General features: G+C 37.9%; 2 protein-coding genes across 3 annotated transcripts in view; both read right to left on the minus strand.

Annotated features, from left to right (window-relative positions):
• LOC129242606 (receptor-type guanylate cyclase Gyc76C-like) overlaps positions 1-25018 on the minus strand; it is a 153565-nt gene that overhangs the window by 34265 nt on the left and 94282 nt on the right. The gene's annotated exons all lie outside the window — the stretch shown is intronic.
• LOC129242608 (uncharacterized) lies at positions 857-2212 on the minus strand. Its single transcript, XM_054879362.1, has one exon. The coding sequence runs from the start codon at positions 1940-1942 to the stop codon at positions 1118-1120; it is 825 nt and encodes a 274-aa protein (XP_054735337.1). The 5' UTR covers positions 1943-2212; the 3' UTR covers positions 857-1117.

Raw genomic sequence — 25018 nt, forward strand, 5'->3', positions numbered from 1 at the left:
AAAAATGGTAAAAAAAATGAAAAAACAAAAGAAATTGTTAAAGGATGCAAAAGAAGAGCACGAAAAATGCGTAACTTTGATGAAAAAATTATTAGTCTTATCATGCAAATTGTCAACAATTTTCTGAAGAAAAGAGATGATTTAAGAAAACCACAACAAAATAAAATAATCCTGACCATGTGGACTTGGGCTTTAAACACATACATATGCATCGAAAATATAATCCACAAAATTGAAAAAAAACATGTTTTAAAATCTCAGAATACCATAATTATTACAGTACAAATGCCAAGACAATCACGTAATCATATTGGTCGTTCGACAAATAATAATAGGCGCATGAGAAATGGCCGGAATAACGCGACATCAGAAGAACGTCAAGAAGAAAATGAAGTAGTCAAACGATTGATGAATAATGCTATCCAAGCAACTATTTTAATTGGCAAATTCAAGAATGAAGACGTTCTAATACCAAGAATTCCAATGATTCCACCTGAATTGCCATTTGAATTCAAGCTTTGCAACTGCCCATTCGTTTAGCATTTGCAATAACTATCAATAAGTCACAAGGGCAAACTTTAGAAATATGCGGGATGAATTTAGAAGAACCAGTATTCACCCATGGTCAACTATACGTTGGCTGTTCACGTGTTGGGAAGCCAACAACATTATATATTTACTCAAAAACAAATAGAAAAACAAAAAATATTGTTTATGCCAAAGCGCTTGAATAAAGAATAAAGAAATAAATAATATGAAAACCATATCTTTTCTGTTCTAAACCATATCTATTCTATTTTACTGTGCCCAGCGGGCCGGGTTTGCTAGTTTACCTATAGAAAATATAAAACTCATCGCTGCGGCTATGGAATTTTTATTTGTTTTACTGTAGGTTTAAGTGTTAAAAATCACAAAATAAAAAGATTTACAGACAGAAGCCGAGATATATTTACATTTGCATTTTCGCGATTTTCATTTTAACTCGAAATAAACATTTTCACTTGACAATTTGTGGTACACTGGCTGGTATAGAAAGCGGCGGCCTCAACTGTGCACAGTCATCAATGAAGAGCGCTGTTTACCTGCCACCCACCGCCCTCAGTTTATCGTTTCTTCTTTACTTCTTTTGTATTTTCTTGCTAAGCGATGTACTTTTGGTGTTGCTATTTACTTCGAATTTCTCTGACTTTCCTGGCTTTGGCAGTCCAGAGGGATCGGGCAGGAGAAATGAGACTTCATAAATGCTCGGTTGGCTGGAGTAAACATCGCGATTCATAGTCACAAACCAGTTCATCATATCGAAAATATCACGAAAGTTACATTGCGCCACGACTGCGCCCGCGTCACGCCCATGCTGATGGGAATCGAAGAAGGTGACAATGTTGGCAGGAAATTCGATAATAAATAGGACAGTGCGATTGTCGGAAATCATGGCGGCGAAAAGGAAATGCTCATTGGGCTTGCATGCTCGTCGAAATAATTGCAAACCATTATTCAGCGTCTGCAACAGTCGAAGTGCAATTGTGCGACATGTCTCACGTTCCGGATCGGCTTGCATGTGCGTGAAGAACCACTCCTTTAAACGGAAATGGGGTTGATTCTTCAGTACATTCAAAGCATCCGGTATATTGAGATTTTGATTATTCGACATTTGTAACGACACAGCACTGGCATGGCCTGCTTGACCGGTGATGAGGTGAGCGTAAGCGCTGTTACCTTTATTTATCGCTTCGGCGAATATTTCAACAGCACGCGGCGGTAGATCCTGCATACGTTGGCAATAGAATCCACGTCCCTTTTGCGCGACCATATTGGCCAGAAGAAGCGTGATTAGAGTACACGAATTGGTGCCACTGTGATGGAATTCGCCGTAGCGCGACTGACTGAACTCCCTGGGAAACCACCAAATGTTCAGGTTGCCATTGCGCTCGAGGACCGCCATGACAGCAAACCAATAGGGCTCAGAAGAATGGCCGTGAATATCTTGCCGAGAAGAACAGCAAACACTTTTTACATATTAAACTGGCACAATTCGAGATTCTGCTCGCCGATGGCCGGAATTTTGAAACCTTGTACCCGCACTTTTTAAATTTTTTTGAAAGTTAGCAGATATTTATATAATTTTTGTTTAATAAAAGTTCATGTTATAAAGGAAGAGAAAATTTTGATAATTGAGGGGGACAAATATTTGAAAAGAAAAGTTTGTTGGAAAATTGAAGTATTCACATGTCGGAAAAATGAGTAGAAAAGCGACGATGTGCCACACAGACACAAAAGCATAGTTGTAAAGCTCGTTTTTGCTGGGCAATTGTGTATATAATGGGTATAATTCGCAGGGCTTTAATCGCCGTTAGGCTTATTGGACAGTACCAACTGTCTTATGGTGTTTCTACTTTATTTACAATATAAACATGAAGAAAATGCAAAATGTTCCAAATGATCATAGGGCATCGACAGGTTCTCTACATGTATTTTGGGCTAAGATTTTTGCCTGATTCTAGGCTATTTGGATTGCTTCCAATTCTCTTTTAGTACAGCGGATCCATGTATTCCGTGGACGTCTCCGCCTGCGTTGCCCTTTTGGGTTCTAGTCCAACACAGTTCTGGCGATCTCGTTGTTTGGTCGGCATATAATATGGCCTAGCCAAGTCTATTTTCTACCCCGAATTTCTATTTTCGACTGGGCTGGTGTTTGTGCTTAATAAAGGCGCTTCATTTGATCAAGGTTGTGACTTGTTGCCTGCATCAAGCTCCAAGTTGTGCAACCGTATAACAGCACTGCCTTGACACTGCAGTTGCTGATTCTTATTTTTATGCTCCATGTGATGTTGCTGCATCTCCAAACTTTATTGAGTGTAAGAAGAACACTTCTCGCATTATTTATGCTGTCGTTGACATCTTCTTCATAATCGCCATTTTAATTCATTTTGCTGATAAAGTAACAAAAGCTGTGTACATCTTCAATGAGTTTAAGGCCAAATTTTGCAGCATTCTACGAGAGACATTTCAGTTTGATCTCTAAATGCAATGCGCGAAAAAACATACATCAAGAGAAACTCATTTACACTCCAGCGGATGCCAAAGGGCAAGAGCAAGCCAAGCGTTGAGTCCAAAAGTAGAAAGAAGAGAGTAGGTGACAAACGGCATCCCGGTTTTTCTATTCTGGACAAGCCAAAAGGTGCCCTTTCTCGTCCGTTGAAGCGAACTATAATTTCGGCGTTTCTGTACAGCTCGCTGAGCAAGGCAACCACCTTCTCTGGAATGCCTTTGATCTGTAAAAGAATCCACATTGCTTCGCGGAAGACAGTGTCAAAAGCTCGCTCAAAGTCTACAAAAATGCATATATAGTATGGCACAGGTGCGTGTTAAGTTCAGCTGACTGTTCAATGCTTAAATGCAGAATATTAATGTGGCCAGCACAAGATGGCCAAGGCCGAAAGTCATCTTGTTCCTTGCGTAGAATAGAATCGAGGCCAGGAGAAATACGCTGAATTAGTAAGCTTGCCATCACTGTACTATCCTTTTGTGTCACTTGTTTTTGGAATTTGCTTTAGATATAAGTAAATGTGACTGAAGCTTTGCATTCATGCACTGTGGAATTCAGCCACTGTGTTTGCTCAAGTGAGAAAATCACAACAATAAAAATTTCGCAAAACTAATCTATGTCGTTGAAAGGACACTGATAAAACATACAATTTTTCTTCGTTTTAGAATTAATTTAATTTGACACGTTGTGCGCCTAAAAGTATACAACAGTTAACAACGCTGCACAAAATTAGAATCTGCATACGTGTGCACAATATTTACTAAAGCCGCATGAAACGTGACAACAATACCAACACAGTATGTATATGTGCCCCAATTGTGCAATCATGCGAAAATGGTTAAAACTGCGTAAGGTGAAAATACACAAGTGCACACATACATATGAACCCGCATACGCTTGTCTGTTGGGGGGAGAGTGTCGTAATAAAAAAAAATAAAAATAAAACGATTGCCTTTGTTTACTCTTAAAATGAAAAAGTATTTTAAATTTTCCAAGTTTTTTAACAGCCACTATTCGCAATAACATAGTTCCTTTTTAATTTACAACAAGTAATAGGCATCATATCTTTTAATCCCGCTCACTTCAGTGGCTTATATGGGCGAGATTGCATTGTTGCTTTGTATGCAATTTGTTATTTTGGCAAGTGCTTTTATGCGACTTGGTAGCGAAACAAAAAATGCATCAATTTTCAAGCACTGATATTTTTAAACTATTCCACACATTTTTCATGCCCAATTTTTTTCGTTAATTTTTTATAAAAATATAGGCCATTGAAATAGGACTATGAATAAGTTCGTGCGGTTTTTTTCGAAATTTGAAACTTTATTGACGTAAAATGGTTACAAATTTATTATTCAAAGTATTGTCCATCGCTTACTACTACTTTTTCCCATCTTTCTGGCAATTCACGGATTCCCTTTGTGAAAAATTCGGTCGGTTTTGCCGCAATCCACGAATCGATCCATTTTTTGACTTCATCGTAATTACGGAAGTGCTGGTCAGCCAGGCCATGTTGCATCGATCGGAAGAGATAGTAATCGGATGGCGCAAGGTCTGGACTATACGGCGGGTGGGGTAGGACATCCCATTTGAGCGTTTCTAAGTATGTTTTGACCACTTGTGCAACATGTGGCCGAGCATTGTCATGTTGCAAAATAACTTTGTCGTGTCTATCGGCGTATTGCGGCCGTTTTTCTCGCAGTGCTCGGCTCAAACGCATCAATTGTCGTCGGTAGACATCCCCCGTAATCGTTTCATTCGGTTTCAGTAGCTCATAATACACAACACCCAGCTGGTCCCACCACATACACAGCATAACCTTCAGGCCATGAATATTCTGCGCCGACGTCGATGTTGAAGCATGGCCAGGGTATCCATACGTTGCCCGACGTTTTGGATTGTCGTAATGGACCCACTTTTCATCGCCAGTCACAATTCGATGCAAAAAACCCTTTCTTTTGTGCCGTTGAAGCAGTTGTTCGCATGCCATAAAACGGTGTTCAACGTCTCTTGGCTTCAATTCATACGGCACCCAATGGCCTACCTTTCGGATCATTCCCATGGCTTTTAAACGTTTGGAAATGGTTGATTGATCAACTCCCAAAGTTTTTGCAACCTCTTCTTGCGTTTGAGCCGGATCTTGATCGAGCAATTCCTCCAATTCGGTATCCATGAACTTTGGCGGCGCACCCTCGCGTTCTTCGTCTTCCAAGCCAAAATCACCACTTTTAAAGCGTGCAAACCACTTCTGGCACGTTCGCTCAGCTAGAGCATGCTCACCATAAACTTCCACCAAGATACGATGACTTTCGGCTGCTTTTTTCTTCATATTAAAATAATGAAGAAGAATTCCCCGCAAAAACACATTATTTGGCACGAAATTCGACATTTTCAAGTGTGGTAAAAATATTGTTGTTTACGCTTCAAATAAAAAACTTATACTGACGTTTGTGCCTTACGACAGTAGCTCTCCAATGAATGTTTGGAAATGTGGATCGATGGAATAATAATCAAGTTACGCCATCTGTTGTAAAACCGCACGAACTTATTCATAGTCCTATTATAATAAAAGTTTTTTAATTCAAAGTTCCAAACTTTGTGCAGCATTCACCAAAATTTTACAAATTTCAAGAAATTGTTACAAAAATTTAAAATTTTTGTTGCGAATCTTTAGAAAACTGTTGGGTACACAGTTTTGTAGCTCTTTCAATTTTAGTACAATAAATGTAAGTATGAAGTCACTCGAAGAAAGTATTAACTTTTGACATTTTGTTGTTGTATAGTATATGAGGTTGATAATTTTCTGCCATACAAAGAACTTCCAAATACTCGTAACCTATGTGATTTATATTAAATTTAATGAGATTCACAACTGCACAACTGTTGACAACTATAGTCTTATAAAAAATTAACGAAGCAATTTTAGCATATTGATTTAGAAATCTCACATTCCCTTCGCTACGCCAATGGATGAAAGTCTGTGGTACTTAATTCAGACTCTAAGGAATCAGATTTTCATCAACATAAATTTGAAGAAGTCTTAAATGGCCATCTGATCAGTCAAGCCACTCTCTAATTGAATATTCGCACTCACAGTTGGTCGCTTAACCACTGTTACTCTCATGCGGCCAACAACAATACATGGCCTTAGCTGGAATACAATTCTGTAAATTCGAAAAAATCTGCTTATGTTTATGCTACATAGAATTCTCGGAACGTTAACAAGATCAACAACTTCGACGCCCACCCACATTAGAAATGGTTTTAAGTAATTCTGCTGATTCATTTTAGATATTATGCTCAAACAAGTCGTTTTCTTGGTCAGTTTCATTAAAAATGCAATATAACGTTTTCCAAACCAGTTATCACTCTTAACACTCGCGCTCGATTTATTCATGCGAAATTCTATTTATAGCGCACAATTCGACGTAATTTACAATCACCACGCTTAGTACTTACTTATGTGTATGTACTTATAGTTCATTTTGAATATTTATATGTATATATAGCACTTTGCAACAACAATCGCGCACGATCGTGCTTATTTTTAGCGAAGCGATAATTGCCAACCGCAGCTGCAAATTCTAAAGTTCTCAAAGCTTTCTTGAATTCCTCACAATATTAATATTTTCTTATGCAAATACTATAAAAATGTTCTTCTTGTGCTTCTCTTGCGCACCCACACATACCCGAAGCTAGAATTATTGAAAATAATTACATACGGCGCTGTGTAAACGATTATAGCTGAATTTTGATGAGCTGAATATGAACTCAAGTGCGCTTATGAGCTCTAGAAGAGTTCTATGCCACAGAATTTTATACCAGGATACTGATTGTTTAATAAATGTAAATAAATGTAATTTCTAATACGTTATAGGAGCTTTCAAGAGCTGAATCTAACTTTAAATGCCTTTAATTGATGGATAGAGGGCTGAATTGCGTTCGTGAACAAATTTTAAGTTCTACAAAAGTGCGGGTTTTCAGGCACACTGAATTTGAAACCGTTTGGAAAAATCCGAATTTAAATAAAATAATTATGTATGTCACAGTATTTTCTACAATGGAAAAAATCAGGTATCGTACAGTGATGGGATTTTTGTTTTTGGGTGATGTAAAAGCAAAGGAACTTTATGAACCAATGTTGAAAGTGTATAAGGACTTTTCGCCATCAATAGTTGAATAGTTGCATAGTTGAAAGATGGGTTGCTGAATTTAAACGTGGTCGTACAAGCCTTGAAGACGATCCAAGTAAGGGACGTCCAAAAACAGCAACAGCACCAGAAATACGCTGTGTAGTATCAAAAAGCTGCGCTGGCCTAAAGATATCCCTAGTTATAAAGGCAGACGCGAATTGATTGGACAGCAAAGAATTGAAGGTAGGCGATTCTACTTTTTGGTTCTCTTCGTTTATAATCTTTTAAGTCCCGATATAAATTGCTGTGAGCTACTGCGCTCAATTAAACTTCAAACAAAACACCTTGGATTAAGGTAGGTTAGTTTAATTGTAGATCAACGGTGAGGTGTATACATACAAATGCACTAGTATACAAATATTTTCCTAAAAATTTGTATCTCATAAACAAATTTTGGGTCGCTGAACACGAAAATAAGTTTCATTTATTTTTCCAAAACCACTTCGGAAAGAAATCTGCGATTCGGCTTCACATTTTCGTAATGAAATTTTAATGCATTTTAATATTTTTAATTATTATTTTTTTTCACAAAACGCATCAACTAAACAGACTGAATAAAAATAAATACCTCTTTTTTTAATTTAAACGTCAACACACCTCAAAGCACTGTGCCAGATGACACAGATCAACGCAAAGAGGCGGAATGATGTTCCGAAAAGTTAATTTTATTAATTTTTGTATAGTTTTTGTAGTTTTTGCGATAACCGGCAAAATGACCTACAAAACAGAGGTTTTTCACATATCTCGGGAACGCTTCTTTGGAAAAATATGTAAATGAACTCAATTTCGTGTTCAGCAGTACTTTTTTCTAACAGTGGTCGCCCGTCGGCAGGCAATAGCATAGCTCCGAGTGTATTTCTGCCATGAAAAAGATACTCATAAAAAATATCTGCCGTTCGGAGTCAGTTTAAAACTGTATTTTTCTCCATTTGTGGAACACCATCAGGACGCATATCACAAATCGGAGGACGAGCTCGGCCTAATTTTTTTTAGTACTTTTTTCGCGTGATATTCACAATAAAGCAATATCGAGCTGATTGCCAAATTAAAAAGCCTACAAAATTTTTCTCAAAACACGCAGCAACACAAAAACTGTAAAATTTAAATTCACGCTAACGATATTGAGTTATCGATCTTGAGACGGTGTTATCGCACATCGCCAGCGTGGCATACAAATGCAAACTCATATCTTTACGACTCTGTTTACACTTGGAAGCGATTGCCTGAGCAAGCAAACTGAAAAGAAGAACTACACACTCTCGCACACACACAGACACCCGTTTACTGGCTAAGTTAACTGCATTGTTGAGCTATTTTTAGCTGCGAAACTTAAACGCGATACTTATTTTTATTGCAAGCACTCCAACTGGCCACTCTGTCACTAGTTGTTATGCCATAGACTCGTAATGTGTGTATGTGTTTATTTCACTCTTGTTTTCAGTTACATTATTTTTAATTTTGTTTATGCCCGCATACCCACACCTTTGTGCATATGTATGTATGTGTATGTATTTAGTTACATATGTAAAACATTTTCTAAGTAAATACTTCATCTTGCTGAGCTTTCTTAATTATTTATTTATTACTTGACAAACGCTACTGGAATACGGGTATAACACAAATATTTGCTTTGCTGTAGTAGTTATCGCTGTTCTCCACCACTGCTTCGCATGTGCCGCCACCCACCCGCTTACTTTGCTTTGGGGACGACTGCTTATTTATGACTACACGGCAACAAATATTCTTTTGACTGAGTGACTGACGCTGTTGTTGTTGATCGTGTTGTGTTGTAGCGCTTTACGAGCATTTACTTATTGTCTTTTTGGTTTGCGTATGTGTGTGTGATTTTCGCGAGTTCGCTGTTTGCGCATTTTCGACGCCGAAGACATGGCTTATTAGAGTTTTCACTATCTAACGTCGCGCCATGCTTTATGGCAAAAGTTTTTTTTTTTTGAATCGTGCCCCCGCACCCAGCAGCTTTCGCGCACCGCCGTAAAATTCTAGTTTTTAATTCCAATTACAATAGCGGCCTTTTTGTAATTTAACGTTTATTTTTCAACCGACAATTTGTATATATTTAACACCACTACGCTAATATTTGCACTTTATTTTTAGCTTTGACACCCCCCACTTGTCGATCGCTCGGCGATTTGAATTCGTATGATTTACACACTTTCAGAGACGTATATATATCTGCAGTTAAATATTTTCGCACATTCAGATATATTAAATACACACAGACATACACAAAATATGCCATATCCGATTGGGCGCTGGCGCTTGCGGCACCCAGCTTCTGACGTCGCGGGCGGCAGTGTTCTAATGAGTAGCGCGTGTTTGTCTGTTGGTAGGTACGCACATACCAACGCTCAAATATATATATACTCGTACTAAGTGAGCGCATACATCGGTTAGACATTAACGACTATCTGACTGCTTTTGCGCTTACAATTGTGCAGCCGTTGCGCCCTGCAAATGATAACTGTCTGACTGCCTCGGGAGCAGTGCCGATGGCGCATAAATGCCTACTATCATATGGAGGTTATTCGCCTGAACTCGTTTGTAAAACGATATCAGCAACAATAATGGCAACACACATAAGTATGTACACATGTAAGTATGTAAATATTTCAGATTAATTTGTAATTATATGCAATCGGTTTTATCCTCATAAGTTGATATGCGAAATAGCAAATTTTCTGAAGCGTGCTGAGACTGCGGTGCAATTTTGTATTTAGTTTAAAATAGTTTAAAATCCCTTCTTCTACAGATTGTGCGTGTATGCGTATTAATCTTTTTCCTGAGATTCCCTGGTACCCCCAGTGATACTTTCAGTTAAATTTTTTAACGCCATCATTCTGAAGAATTTCGTCGCTTAACAGATAACCTAAGCTTTGTTTTGTTCATTCATTCATCGTATTCTCTCGACATGTCATTATTATCATATTATAAAGTATATAAGTACTGGAAGTGGAACTACATACCTGTACATATGTGGGAAGGTGTGTTAAGTAGCTAGCAAGGAAACGTTCACTCTTTCACAGTCACAATTTATCTTAAGTTAGGCTAGGCTCTACTGGCTGGCCAAAGCCACGCAGAGACCATTTTGGCCCATAGCGATACCAGAGCAGAGTAATATTTTAATGAGCAGATGTATCGCTCAAGAATGGCTTGGTGCATTACTACCATTCGGAATTCGGAGAGAACGTAGGTTCGAATCTCCATGAAACACTAAAATGAAGAAAAAATTTTTTCTAACTGCGGTCGCCCCTCGGTAGGCAATGGCAAACTTCGAAGTGTATTTCACAAAAAAGTTCCTCATAAAAAATATCTGCCCTTCGGAGTTAGCTTAAAACTGAAGGTCTCTCTATTTGTGGAACAACATCACGGCGCACACTACAAATACGGTGAAAACGCAAATTATATAAGTAGATATAATAGGTCTATCGATAAGTTCGTGCGGTTTTACAACAGATGGCGTAACTTGATTATTATTCCATCGATCCACATTTCCAAACATTCATTGGAGAGCTACTGTCGTAAGGCACAAACGTCAGTATAAGTTTTTTATTTGAAGCGTAAACAACAATATTTTTACCACACTTGAAAATGTCGAATTTCGTGCCAAATAATGTGTTTTTGCGGGGAATTTTTTAATATGAAGAAAAAAGCAGCCGAAAGTCATCGTATCTTGGTGGAAGTTTATGGTGAGCATGCTCTAGCTGAGCGAACGTGCCAGAAGTGGTTTGCACGCTTTAAAAGTGGTGATTTTGGCTTGGAAGACGAAGAACGCGAGGGTGCGCCGCCAAAGTTCATGGATACCGAATTGGAGGAATTGCTCGATCAAGATCCGGCTCAAACGCAAGAAGAGGTTGCAAAAACTTTGGGAGTTGATCAATCAACCATTTCCAAACGTTTAAAAGCCATGGGAATGATCCGAAAGGTAGGCCATTGGGTGCCGTATGAATTGAAGCCAAGAGACGTTGAACGCCGTTTTATGGCATGCGAACAACTGCTTCAACGGCACAAAAGAAAGGGTTTTTTGCATCGAATTGTGACTGGCGATGAAAAGTGGGTCCATTACCACAATCCAAAACGTCGGGCAACGTATGGATACCCTGGCCATGCTTCAACATCGACGTCGGCGCAGAATATTCATGGCCTGAAGGTTATGCTGTGTATCTGGTGGGACCAGCTGGGTGTTGTGTATTATGAGCTACTGAAACCGAATGAAACGATTACGGGGGATGTCTACCGACGACAATTGATGCGTTTGAGCCGAGCACTGCGAGAAAAATGGCCGCAATACGCCGATAGACACGACAAAGTTATTTTGCAACATGACAATGCTCGGCCACATGTTGCACAAGTGGTCAAAACATACTTAGAAACGCTCAAATGGGATGTCCTACCCCACCCGCTGTATAGTCCAGACCTTGCGCCATCCGATTACTATCTCTTCCGATCGATGCAACATGGCCTGGCTGACCAGCACTTCCGTAATTACGATGAAGTCAAAAAATGGATCGATTCGTGGATTGCGGCAAAACCGACCGAATTTTTCACAAAGGGAATCCGTGAATTGCCAGAAAGATGGGAAAAAGTAGTAGTAAGCGATGGACAATACTTTGAATATTAAATTTGTAACCATTTTACGTCAATAAAGTTTCAAATTTCGAAAAAAAACCGCACGAACTTAAACATAGTCCTATTAATTTAACAATCTATATACATATATAAGTTACGCGCAGCGGTCGCGAATTTTTGGAGCCGCTCAAGCTCCAGTTCAGGAATATATTCTAGTATTTCAAAACTGAGAGCACCACAGGTAACATAGTCTAGTTTTCGAGAGAGCCAAACAGTAACATAGAAGATACTCCCGGCTTTCGCTTGATTTAGCTTGTAAGCATGCGCTGCAACTAGCTAGAGTCCTATGTCCTAGCAACTTTGCAATTGGTTACTCTAAACCATCTGCCTTTCACCTTTCTCAACATGTGCCCCTCTAGTTCTTATTGAATTGCGCACAGGGGTTGAAGTACCTGACTTATTTGATCCCCTATAAGTGTCGCGCCTTCTTTTGTTACGAGGGCGGGTCAAGAAGTCCGTGACTTTTTGTATTTCTGACCTCTTTACTGAAAAAGAAATACTGCTCCTGTCAACAGGCATCTGTCAGTTGACTCCTGTCAAAATTTGAACGTGCTGCGTCAATTAGTTTGTGTTTTACAGCTACCTTTATCAGACTACCCAGTAATTTGAGAAGAAAATGGAAAAAACTAAATTTCGTGTGCTTATTAAGCCGATTCACCCTTAGAAACCCACTATTTCGACTGTTGTTTGGTCTCTGGTGTGTGGTGATGGATCCATGTTTCGTCCACGGTTACAAAACGGCACAAAAACTGATCCATATTGCGATTAAACAACGCCAAACCTTCCTATGAAGTTGTTACACGATTACGATTGTGGTCGACTGTGAATCATTTCCCTCTACGTCTTTATGTCCCGGAACCCCATAGACACAAAGCCTGCGATTACGAGCGAGCTTGTTGATTGCTCCCTTGCATTCATGGACATTTTTGGATGATAGACAGTTTGATTTGATCGATTTTATAGCCGCTTGGCTAGCCACGTAGAATCAGTTAATTATTGCTTCTATACATACAAACTCAGCTGCTTTGTCTACAGCAAAGACCACAGCTTCAAAAACACAATGCAATGGTTATTGAGCTTAAATGACTTGTTGATGCTTAATTCCGCACGCTGTCATATCGCCAACCCCATTTTCCATTTTTGATCCATCGGTAAAAACACTGATGCTGCTGTACAATTTATCTTGCCGCCACTAAATTACCTTTCAAGAAATAATCGATTTTCATCAGCATGATGAATTAAGTACAGCATTCATCTTTCTTTATATATACGCAAACCACACACAATTTTAAAGAAAATAAGCATTTTCCATTATTCAGCGTGGCATAGAAGTGGAAAGAAAAAAGACAGTGTAAAAAGAATAAAAATAAAATGGAAAACTTTATCCGGCGAAGTCCTCACGAATCCTCCCAAGTAGCTAAATCGAGAGTCTGAGCCAGTCGACAATGCGCGATTTCAAGTGGAAAGGAGGTAAGTATGTGCGTACATATGTCAACATAGACTTTCATAAGTACATAAAAATTAATAAAAAAGTGATGTGTGCAGCTTATAGCTCTCGCTATAATGCGAACACGAAATAACGTTTCGTACACCAGGCACATTTCTGCAGCTGCTTAAATTTAAATTGTTGCAAATAATTCCATAGTTTTAATACAAAGATGTTTTAAAGCTTTAGTCTTGAATTTTAATAGAACACGCGAAATTTCCTTGCATACTTAAAGGCGGTTAAGACACACTAACAATTTCGAACGCATTTCCAGACGAATTTAATGAGTAACCAATACCGCATTTGAATGCATATTTAAATTTCACTTTGTGCACCTGAAAGTAGGCAAAGTTTTATTCATATTACTTAAATATCAAAGGATGTGAAATTTACATATCCTTTGAACCAAGCGCATACTCCCACACAACATCAGTGTATGAATTACAGGTTTGGCTGCAAGTTTTCTGGATCGCTACTAAAAGGATATAAAATGTCTGGCAGGAAAATCTATAACAGAAGTTAAAAACCAACAGAAAGTGTAAAACAGTGTGCAAAAGCTGTCAGCGGGAATTACAGCAACAGCAAAAGAGTTTACGAGCATATTTATGCATGTCTGTATGTGTGTCTATAATTTTCACTTGATTCTGCCTTTTTGCAACTTAATGTTTAATTCAAAATTGATATTATTACATTCACGCATGCCTTTTTGCATTGTGGGCGTAAACAGTACCAATACATACGCGTGCATCAAATTGATTTATATTCATTGGGATAGTGTTACGCACGCACAAAACATAATCAGCTGGAAGAACTAGCGTTTGATGTTAGCTTTCGTAAAGGCAACTTGCTCACTGATGCCTAAAATTTGCAAAGAGTTCTTAAATAGTTTGGTTTTTTATTTTTCTGGTATTGTTGCTTTAGAAAATGACTTAATGCCCTTAAATACTATACAAATATAAGCTTTGTCGCCTTGAAAACTGTACTGGCTATTGTTTTCATTCGTACGATAGCATATACAGTTGCACTCACATAATTAAGTAACTTCAACTTTTCATTCAAATTCCGTACAATAAAGGTTTAAAGTTTCCTGAAAAAAAAATTGAGCGTTTTCTTCCATTTAAAAGACGGGCATGCACAGCATACGCTTTCCCCCAAATATTTCACAAGCCGGTTCAGAATAACAGGCATGTGCGCTTAGTGAACGAAATACCAGGGTATAATGCAAATCGTTTAAACGGTCAATTATGTAATTTTTTAACAAAGATAATATTTTCATGGATGATAAATTTACAAGGTTTGCTCTTTAACCATGGTGAAAAAGAAAATTGTGAGCCGAATTCTGTGCGCTCATTTCACACGTACTCACTCACTCTTACAAAAAGTCATTGTTCGAACGGCATCGAGGGTTCATTGGTTAATTTTTTCCGTATATCACCAACACAATCTTAGTTTTTTTGTAAGCACATCCCAAGTGACGACAGCCCATCAGCTGATTCTGTGAAATTCGCTCAGAGCTGAATAATGATCAGCATGGAATATGTTTGCTGTTTTCTCAACTCTCTCTCTTTCTATCATTTCAGCTTACTCCATCGCCAATGAACGCATTTTCGTTTCCTGAAAGGTTTTTAAACTCGCTGGATGATGTATTTAAACTTGATTCATGCACCGTTTAAGATTTTTAGTTATCTTTAAAGTGAAGTATGTAAGTGATTAAGGCGATGTAAAGGAGAAATAATTTGTATTATCAGCTTTGAAAATAGTTTAACAAAACAGTGAATCTAACCTTGCCGTAGTTTCAGTGCTCGTCAAGCAGTGAAGAAATCGTAAAGAATTAAAGTGGATTTTAAACTTAAGAAAAGTTCATCAACAGGGTGATAAGATGAGAAAGTGGCTATTAGTAATAAATTTTATTTGAAAAAAATTTAAAGTTTGCCCAAGTAAATATGTATGTTTATCGATCATGTTATTGTAGGTAACTAAGTAGTTCATTTCTTCAAAAAAAATCTTACATCTTTTTTTTCATTTATTAGGCAAGTTCAAAACCCTCCATATATCGTCAGTTTGGCCACTTATGAATTAACCTTTGATTGATATTTATAACTTTTGTATTAATTGTGCTCTTATTTAATTATCGATACTGCCTCCAATCTTCCCGATTTATGTTCTTCAGCGGGCATCGCCTAACAGATCTTTGCGCTTTCAGCCAAAATTATTTTTAGAATTTATCTGCAAAAAATAACAAATGCGAATGATGGAGGGGTGGAAAACAAGCGAAAATGTGATTATTTCAATTTACATAAGTATGTACGTGTGTACGTCTGTATGTAAGTAGTCACAACCATCTTTCAAGTTATTAACTAGTTGGTGATCGATTTGCTGTGTTGGCGTTAATAGCCGTTTTAATTGAATAAACCACAACTGATCAGTTGCCATTTTCGATGAGCTCCTTTCAATGAATCAATACATTACACTTGGACTAGCTGAGGCTGTGGTTGTGGCTGTGCCTGTGTCAGTGGCTGCTAACAAGTTATGCACTCACACAGCCACATACTCGTACTCCACGCAATCGGCGGCAAAGTAAAGCAAACAATGCAACAGCAGCTAACCATGTCAGCAACATACGTGCGGCAGACGTGCCACCAACAGCAATACAATTTCACTTTCAACCAGGCGTCGTAAGTAGGTGCATATGTGTCGAGTCAGGAGGCAAGCGCCATGAGCGCCACACGGCAGCGCTTCCATCCAATACATCCGAAAATGGCGTTTACAGGTTGCACTGGGGATTCTTGCCATATTTAGTAAACGCCAGCAACAACAACAACAACAACCACAATTGCTGCTACACCTTGCTGCCATGGCACTCTCACACGTACGATACTCGGTGCGCTACTGCAACGCCAGTCAGCCAACCAGCCGAGTGCCGCAAAAGTGGAGTAAAAGTATAACAACAGTTGCTGAACTGTTGCAGGCAATGTTTATAAGGTAATAGTAACAACAAACAAGAAATTAATGCACCTACCATGTGATGCGTGAAGCTGAAGGGCAACGAGTGAAATTAAAAAAAAGAACTGCATTTACAATTTTGGTGAAAAGTCAGCAAATTAAATTAATGAAAACCAGTTGCAATGTTGAATGTAGATTGTGTAGCAGAGTGTACGGTGGATGGGTGCGGGCAATACAAGGCCTGCAAGAGTGATGAATTAATAGCAGCAAGGGAAATTTACTATTCCTTCTGGATGGAAAATGTGGCAGGGGAGAGGCTGGAACAAAAAATAGTAAGGGTGAATTTATTTGGAATTTTCATGGTCGCTTGCTGCCCGAGAAGCTGTGAAATGAAGAACAGGTTTACAAGTTTGCTTTTTCTGTATAATTTAACAGTTCGTGCCAAAGGTGAGGAACAAAATTGAAATTGAAAACTATAAAAAAGAACCCCTTAAAGGCAAACCAGTCTCTTCGAAGCGAATAATTTATTGGAAGTCAAAAACTCTCAATACATAAAAAATAGCTTGAACTGGTTATGTATGCGTAAAATATATTCCCATAATTGGGATGTAGACCCTACAAAAACTCAAAATATGGAACAGAAATTTTGATTTACTTTTGCTTTAGTGGCTTGAGAAAAATATACAAAATTACACTACGCAAGGCATAGGCGTTGTACGTTTAAAGGATAGCAGCAAAAGCACGGCAATACTGCCGAATTCAGTAAATATTTTGAAATTCAGGCTTTGCTTGGTGGAGAGCAATTCATTGTTCAAGGTAATTTTGACGGCGATGCTCTAAGATTTTATGCATGTTTTTGTAATGAATACCAATTTATTGGAGAGCGCATTCGAAAGTGTCGATATGTTTTCGTAATCAAAGAAGAAATGTTTGGATAAAATTCACAGGAGCACTTGCACTAATGCTTTAGGTTTTAAGAGAACTGGGTTTGGATGAGCTACTGTGGTGAGTAGAGGGCACAAAAGGCCAGGAGGTGGAAGTGCAACCCTCAAATTTATTCCCTTTTATTCTAAGTTGCCCCTTTATTCTAAGGCGGCCGCCGTAGCCGAATGGGTTGGTGCGTGATCACCATTCGGAATTCACTGAGAGGTCGTTGGTTCGAATCTCGGTGAAAGCAAAATTAATAAAAACATTTTTCTAATAGCGGTCGCCCCTCGGCAGGCAATGGCAAACCTCCGAGTGTATTTCTGCCATGAAAAAGCTCCTCATAAAAATATCTGCCGTTCGGAGTCGGCTTGAAACTGTAGGTTCCTCCATTTGTGGAACAACATCAAGACGCACACCACAAATAGGAGGAGGAGCTCGGTCATACACCTAACAGAAGTGTAGGCGCCAATTATTTATTTTTTATTTTATTCTAAGTTGCAAAAATAATTTAATTTTAACAAAACAAAAATGGCACTAACAATGCACAAAAGCCTTTCTAAAGATTAGGTGGGTGGGTGAAATTGTTGAAGTACCAGTTTAGCACTATCCAAGTAGCTCTAAAGCGCCCTTTTGATAGTATTTTGAGACCGTCAACGGGCGGATATCTCCAGCCAGCTGTTGATGTAATGGAGAAAATTAATGGGATTTAGGTTGGCCCACTGGCCCACTGCCCCAGGCTGTCGAAGCAACCAGCACCCAGTCACCTTAATCGTCTAGCTGCCAAACCCGTACATTTACAGAGAAAGTGCTCAACAGTTTCGGTATCGTCTTCCGAAGATTACTGAGACTAACTAATTAATGTATAGTACTTTCAACAGCCTTTAATTTTTGAAAATTTGTTTAGCGAATTTTAAAATTTGAATCTAGCTTGCCTTTGAAATGCCAAACCATCAAAAAAATGGTGCTCCAAACATAAGTTTATACTTGCAAATAAAACTCAAGGAAAAAATTTATAAATGTCTTATGATATCCTTAAACAGAGGAGCAATTTCCATATGTATATGGAGAATAGCATGGCCCGAAAACCAAAACAAAAAAAATTCTTGATGCCACTGACTAAATTAGGAAGGCCCCAAAATTACAAAATTGTTTTTTTAATGCCACGCACTAAATTTGTTCTATGACCAAAAGAACTAGACACATATTTTTTTTATGTATATTTTTATTTACTATTTACCTGTGCTGCCAACGCTATAAAAATTACTATTAAATTCGCATGAGGAAATGCACTTTTCTGTAATGTTTAAATAATTAAAAAAAAATAAACATTTCGTTATTTTTTCATTTCCTCTTTAAATTTAGCTTTACAAATGTCCAAAAAATGATACCCCATCATTTATGTAAAAAATTGTTTTAAATTTAATAATTAAGGTTATGTGGCAACCTCTGCCGCTTTGGTCTCTAATAACATTTTCCAAAAGCTTCTTGATGTTGTATATTGTTGTTGTTGTAACAGCATTAACCTTCCTCATAAATACTTAGGAAACGCTGCTGCTGGGGTGCCAGTTCTTGGCCGGATATAAATCCGGGTCGTTCCGGTAACGTACAACCCATTGCTGGATATTCTCACAAAGGGCTCAATTTTTACTGAAGAAGTTGAATTATTTCTTTCATTTCTTTGGCCGAATGACATTAATATTCTACGATCCATAAAAAAGTTAAATTCCAGCAGCGGGACGGCCAGTTGTCAAGAGGGTTGGCGCCGAAAATGATAACTGCTGGAACTACATAATTGCGTAAGTAAAATCTGATATTGCTACTATTGAAGTATTTTCCTACTACCTTTTTGAAGCATTTTGGTATTTTTTATTCAAAAATGGCATCTCATGCAACATCTTGGAACATCCAACAGAAATAATTTTGAATTCACTTCGAACAACACACATACAAACATGTTTACCTTCTCTGCTAGGCATTCGCAACCACATGTGCATATTTATTTAAAAATACATCCACGATGCTGAAATAATGAAAGCCAAAACAATTTCAAGAGCAAGTTTTTATTATCTTACCAAAAATCAAGCAGAACGCAAAGGGCGATGAAGGAAATTCGCGGCGGCATCCAATTAATAAAGGCATAAGTATGTGCATATATGTGCAGTTGTGTAGTGGACGAAATAAAATGAAGAAATACTTATAAACAAAACAAGAAAAAAATTACGTAAAAATATGCAAACTGGAGCATCTCCCGCGAAAACACGCAACTGGTAAATAAAGTACGAAAAATATGCGAAAAGGATGTGGCAGAGAGAAATAATTAATAAAATTATAATTAAATGGGAAACGGGAAAATATGAAAAATAAATAACAAATTGCAATTGGTTTACATTTTGGCAACAAAGCAAAGGTAAGGAAATGTGCAGAGGTGCGCAAACGAAGGCAGCAAGCGAGGCGAGACCAGCCACCCATCGGCACCGCGCGCGAGCGCCACAGCACCAGCGAAATGATAAACAAACTTGTAGGTGCGACGCTTGGTGTGTGTCCCTTGTAGTGTGCTTGTTGTTATTGCTGTTGTAAATGCAGCTGTTCGCGATGGTGGCATATGTTTGTTGTTGCTTTGTTGCTTTGCTGCTACTCGGATAGTTGGCGTAAACGAGCTATAAACATAAACGAAATACAACAGCAGCTAAAGCGCCAAGAAATAAACTCAATAACAAGTAAGTAGTCAACAAAAGCAATAACAACAACCACAACAGCAGTAGCAGTCATTGAAAAAGTCATAAAAAAGCAAAGCAGCAACGCAGAATTTCAGCACGTTGTAGTGGCGCGATGTGTGTGTGTGCGTGTGGAGCGAACATAGTTGTTTTTTATTTGTCTGCCTCGTCGATGCGACTGTTTTGTTTTTCTTCAGCCTTTTTTCTTTTTAATTTTCTGTGTTTTGTTTTTTTTGTATTTTCTCTTGCTGCCAAAACTGGATTTTCTAAAAATAGACCGTGGGGAAATACTTGAATGCGCGCCACATGTGCCACCAACCAACCAGCTAGCCAGCGAGCCAGCCAGCCAGCCAGCGTATCGACGGCCTATCAGCGAGGCAAGCGACCGACAACCGGAGCAGGAGACAACCAGTTCGCCAGGGCAAGGCACACATCCTTAAGCGCACATGTGTACGCATACACCACACACACATACACATGCAATACACTTACGTATGCAAGTAAACAGCCGTAAATGCAAAGGCGTAGCTGTCAGCTTAACGCTGACCAAACGCTTCTGTCACTAACTTGTGCTCTGCTCACCGGACTGCTGGTGGGTCTAACGCTCTGGCTGTCTTTATGGCTATTTCACTATTGGCCATGCGCCTATTTGTCGGGCAGTCGAATTGTTATTGCTTCTGCCCGACTAACTTTTTACCCACATGCGATAACCACAATGACTTGATGGGCAGTGGCTCACATCTGGCTTTTGCTGGACGCAGTTGAAGCTGTGCCACCGCAAACACCAAAGTGTGGCACATGTGGTTTACGCTCCGCTTAGTCGCTCAGAGGCTCAGTTGTGTTTGCAAACATTTGTTGTGTGGTAACGCTGCTTGACTCTCTTACTTTTACTTGCATCTATTGCCATACTCTGAACTCTTTAAACTTGGCCAAGAGCGGCAGCAGAAACCGCAATTGTGGAGCAAATTAGAAATGTTACTTGTTTAGGTGTGTGGAAAATAAAGAGGAGCTCGAAAAAGGAACTTTTTTTATGTTCCGCGATGTAACGTTGAAAAAGGTTAATATCACTAAAGTGTAGGGCATACATAAACGCAGTAACATACATAAATATAAGTTGTATATCCGAAGACAGTGCGTTACTAGGTTTTCAATGCGTCACTAGGTTTCATGCCGCACAAATAGAAGCGATAAAAAACTGCAAGAGAAAACTGTATACAATTCCGCTACACGCTTAGTGTTTGCCTTGTTAGTTTTTGTATTGATGAAGTGATTTGTTGTTGTTAAAATGGCTCTGTCAAAGAGATCGCATGCGACCTGGCACAAAAAGCGTTTTCGTAGTAATCAATTCTTCCTTTTACCCACATTTACATTCTTTCTTCTGAGTTCGGCGTAGCAGAAATTGTAAATCGTTTTGTGTGGCTTATTTGTTGCTCAGCTGCGTTTGTGATCACCAGCAGGGGCTATTTATAGATATCCATTTACTATTTGCGCATGTTGCGCGCTGGCGAAAAGCAAACAATCCATTTGTGGGTGATATGAGTGAATGGCGACTGCACGCCCACAATTCCCCGGTTTGATAAAAATTTGTTTGTATTAGGTGAATTATGAAATAAAAATATTTAAATTTTTTTACATTTTAAGGGTTTCAGGGTCCCCAGGAATATAACAAAAAAATTTTACTTTCAAATTATTTTTTAAATAAATCGTAGATTACCATTTTTTGGGCATTTGTGAAAGGAAATTAAAATAGGAAAAAAATAATATCTATCTGTAAATATTTTATAAAGCTCTAATAATGCCCTCCCTATCGTATAGTACAGAAGCTGGAACGATGGTAACATCTGATGAAGATCCCTTGGCTCCCGTGTTTGAGAGGAAGATTCTGCGGAAGATTTATTTTCTCCATGTAACGAGTGGGTAAAATACGCAACACCATTAGGAAACAAATTATGAAATACAAACGATAATTTTGGGATAAAAATCGATTTTTTTTTTGCATGTTATTGTAGTAAAACATTTCAAAAATACTGTGTTAAAATTTTATTTTAAGTCAATCCGAGCAAAACTTTTTAAGTTATAGAGCATAAAGCCGAGCCGCCTCAAACATCTGCCGAGACGCAGCAGTTGCGCGCGTAGTCCGTTACAAACTTTAAACGCGGTTTTCTCGAACCTTTTTTTTTAAAGTGCGTAGTCATTGGCATTTGAAAACTACTCAACCGATCCTTTTGAAATTTTGCACACATATTTTACATATAAAAAACCTCCTCCCAACGTTTTTTTTTTGGCCATTTTTTTTTATATTAAGGTGGTTTTACACCTACAAAATGGCGGCATTTTTTCGTCAAAAATCACTTTTTACTTCAAACGACTACCAAATCGCTGAAAATGAAAATAAATCGTCAAAATAAACGTTGGGGGGAAGTTTAACTCATACTTTAACTAAATTATTCGATTTTTTTGATTTCAGACGATTCTACGCTGAGATATGCTGACTACTGCAAAATGTATTTTTGAAAGGACGTCTACGTAAATGTGCTCTCATTCGCTCATTTTGCAATATTTTTACATGAAAATTTTATCAAATATTCTTGAAATGTTACTTTATAATATGCAACAACTTTTAATAAACTGACTTGAACCGTTTCGCTACAATAAATTCATGAAAAAAGTGCTTTTTTTTAGCGTGCTTTTTTATAGTGGAGTTTACTTTCTTTACGATAAAAGCGCATACAAGTAAATGAGTAAAAAAATTTAATAATAAAGAAAAAACAAAATAAAACCACAGACACCCCCGGTGGCTAAATTTCTACTCTGATTTATAAGTATTTTTAACTTTAATTTTGAATTCCAATTAAAATATTGGTATGGAAAATGCAATTAGCCACAAAAGGAAAAGATTTTTGTTTTCTTTTATTAAAAAAGCAAAACATCGCAAACTGCCTTTTCAAGCTTTGAATTTTTTATTACACTAGTAATTAATTTTCAACAACAATAACGGCAATAGAAAAAAATTCATAACAACAACAAAAATAAATAAATAAAATGGCATAGCATCAACAGCAACAACAAGAGCAATAAAAAACAAAAGCAAGAAAACCAAGTAGATATAAAAAAGCGCACGTACACACGCAAGAGCGCATAGACTCATACATACTTACATAGGTGTATACATGTATGTGTGCATAAATGCCTGGGTACGTGCGCTGCATGGAAGAAATTCGTAAAAGCACAGCGCTATATAAATAAACTTAAATTTAACGCCACTACTACTGAAATGAAGGCAAAATGATCAATAAAAAATTACTACCAGTTTAAAATGCAACACTTATTCATATAAAATATGCAAGTATGCGAGTGTGTGTGAGTGTGTGCATGTTATGATGAAACTACGGCAACAGACTATGCGGCAGCAGTTGTGGCAGCAACAGCAGCTTTAACCAGCACTAAATTCAACCTGCTAAATGGACAAATTACGGCGACAACAATAACAACAAACTGCATAGAAAAATGGACGACCAACAAACAGCAAAAGCTGCAATCAAAGTAGCAGCTGAATAACAAACAAACCGCATATACAACCACAAAAACAACAATAACAACAGAAAAGTCAAAGGCAGCTGTTAACCAATGGCCGGCTGCCCGGTGGTAAGTTGCTTACTTTTTGCTGCCGTCTATCGTTCGCTCACAGTCAGCCCATTTAACTAGCCAGCCATGCTGTCACCCGAGTGCAAATTAAACTACATCCACATCAATGGATGCGCCGAAAAGCAACAACAACAAACGGTAAAAGCGATAGCTATACACACACAAAAAAGGCACTAAATATTGACCATATTGATAAAGGCAGTTAATATGCAATAACCACCAGTGGCAAACTGGAAGTGACACTGCACTACACACATACGCACACACACACACATCATCACCATACTTGTGTGGATAAACTTGCTAGACGTTGCTGGCATTTTAGAAGATGGATCGTTGAGTCGATCGTTCGATAGTTGGATGGATCGATTGAATGAAAGATTATTGTATTTGATAGCGGCAAAAATCACAGATGTACGCGTAAATTTGCTGCAGTCATGAAATTACAGATACACACACATACATGCATGAGTATAACAAGTTCTACTGCATAAAGCAGCTGGCAAAAGCTGCTTGGAAAAATTATTATCAATTGTAAAAGTTCAATTTTCAATTCAATTTTCGAGTCACAAATTTTAAATTACAAAATATGAATGATATACATATGGGAAGCTTCAACTAGTTGTGGAGAGTCGAACAAAAAAATTTAAAGAGTTCGAACCTTAACAAAAAAAAAAATACCAGACGCGATAGAAGTGAAACCTTCCGTAAAACAAACTGAGAGAGAATGAGACGAAAGCAGCATTAGGGGCGGGATAATTATAGGTTCATTATAATATTGCTATAAAGTTCATATTTTATTTTCTTCATTTTATTATTATTCATCCTCAATGTTTTCAATTTCAACAAATGATACGAGTGGCTTATGATAGCTAAAATATGATACAAATGCTTTGGTTTCGATGTTGTCAACATATCTTTGAAATACCGCGTCAATTGTTGTTTTTGATCGTGTTGTCGATTCAGTGCGATTGTTACACATTTGTAAATTGAATGTTGTATTGAGAAAATCAATTAAAGGAACCGCTGTGTCCAATGCAAAATTTACGTTAAAATCGCCACTTAAAATCATTGGAACTTTATCGAAATCTTTTCTAAGTATCCGCGATACTTCTGGTGTATACTTTATTAAATTTTCGTGAATGAATTCCGTGATGCTATTTATTGATTTTTTTTCTGTCGATATTCACGACACTTTTCTGCATTATTTTTCGGCATAATTGCGGTAAATATTTAAAAATGAAAATATTTACGAATATAAAAATACGGACGCAATACAGCACACGCGGTTGCTATTATGAGCGTCGTAATGCGTATATTACACAGACGTACTAACATATACACAAACATTCGTAGGACGCTTGGTCTAAGCAAGTATTAGGTACTGTAGTATAAGTATACATAATGCCGTCTCGCT

The sequence above is a fragment of the Anastrepha obliqua genome, chromosome 3, assembly GCF_027943255.1.
Source record: "Anastrepha obliqua isolate idAnaObli1 chromosome 3, idAnaObli1_1.0, whole genome shotgun sequence".
NCBI lineage: Eukaryota > Metazoa > Arthropoda > Insecta > Diptera > Tephritidae > Anastrepha > Anastrepha obliqua.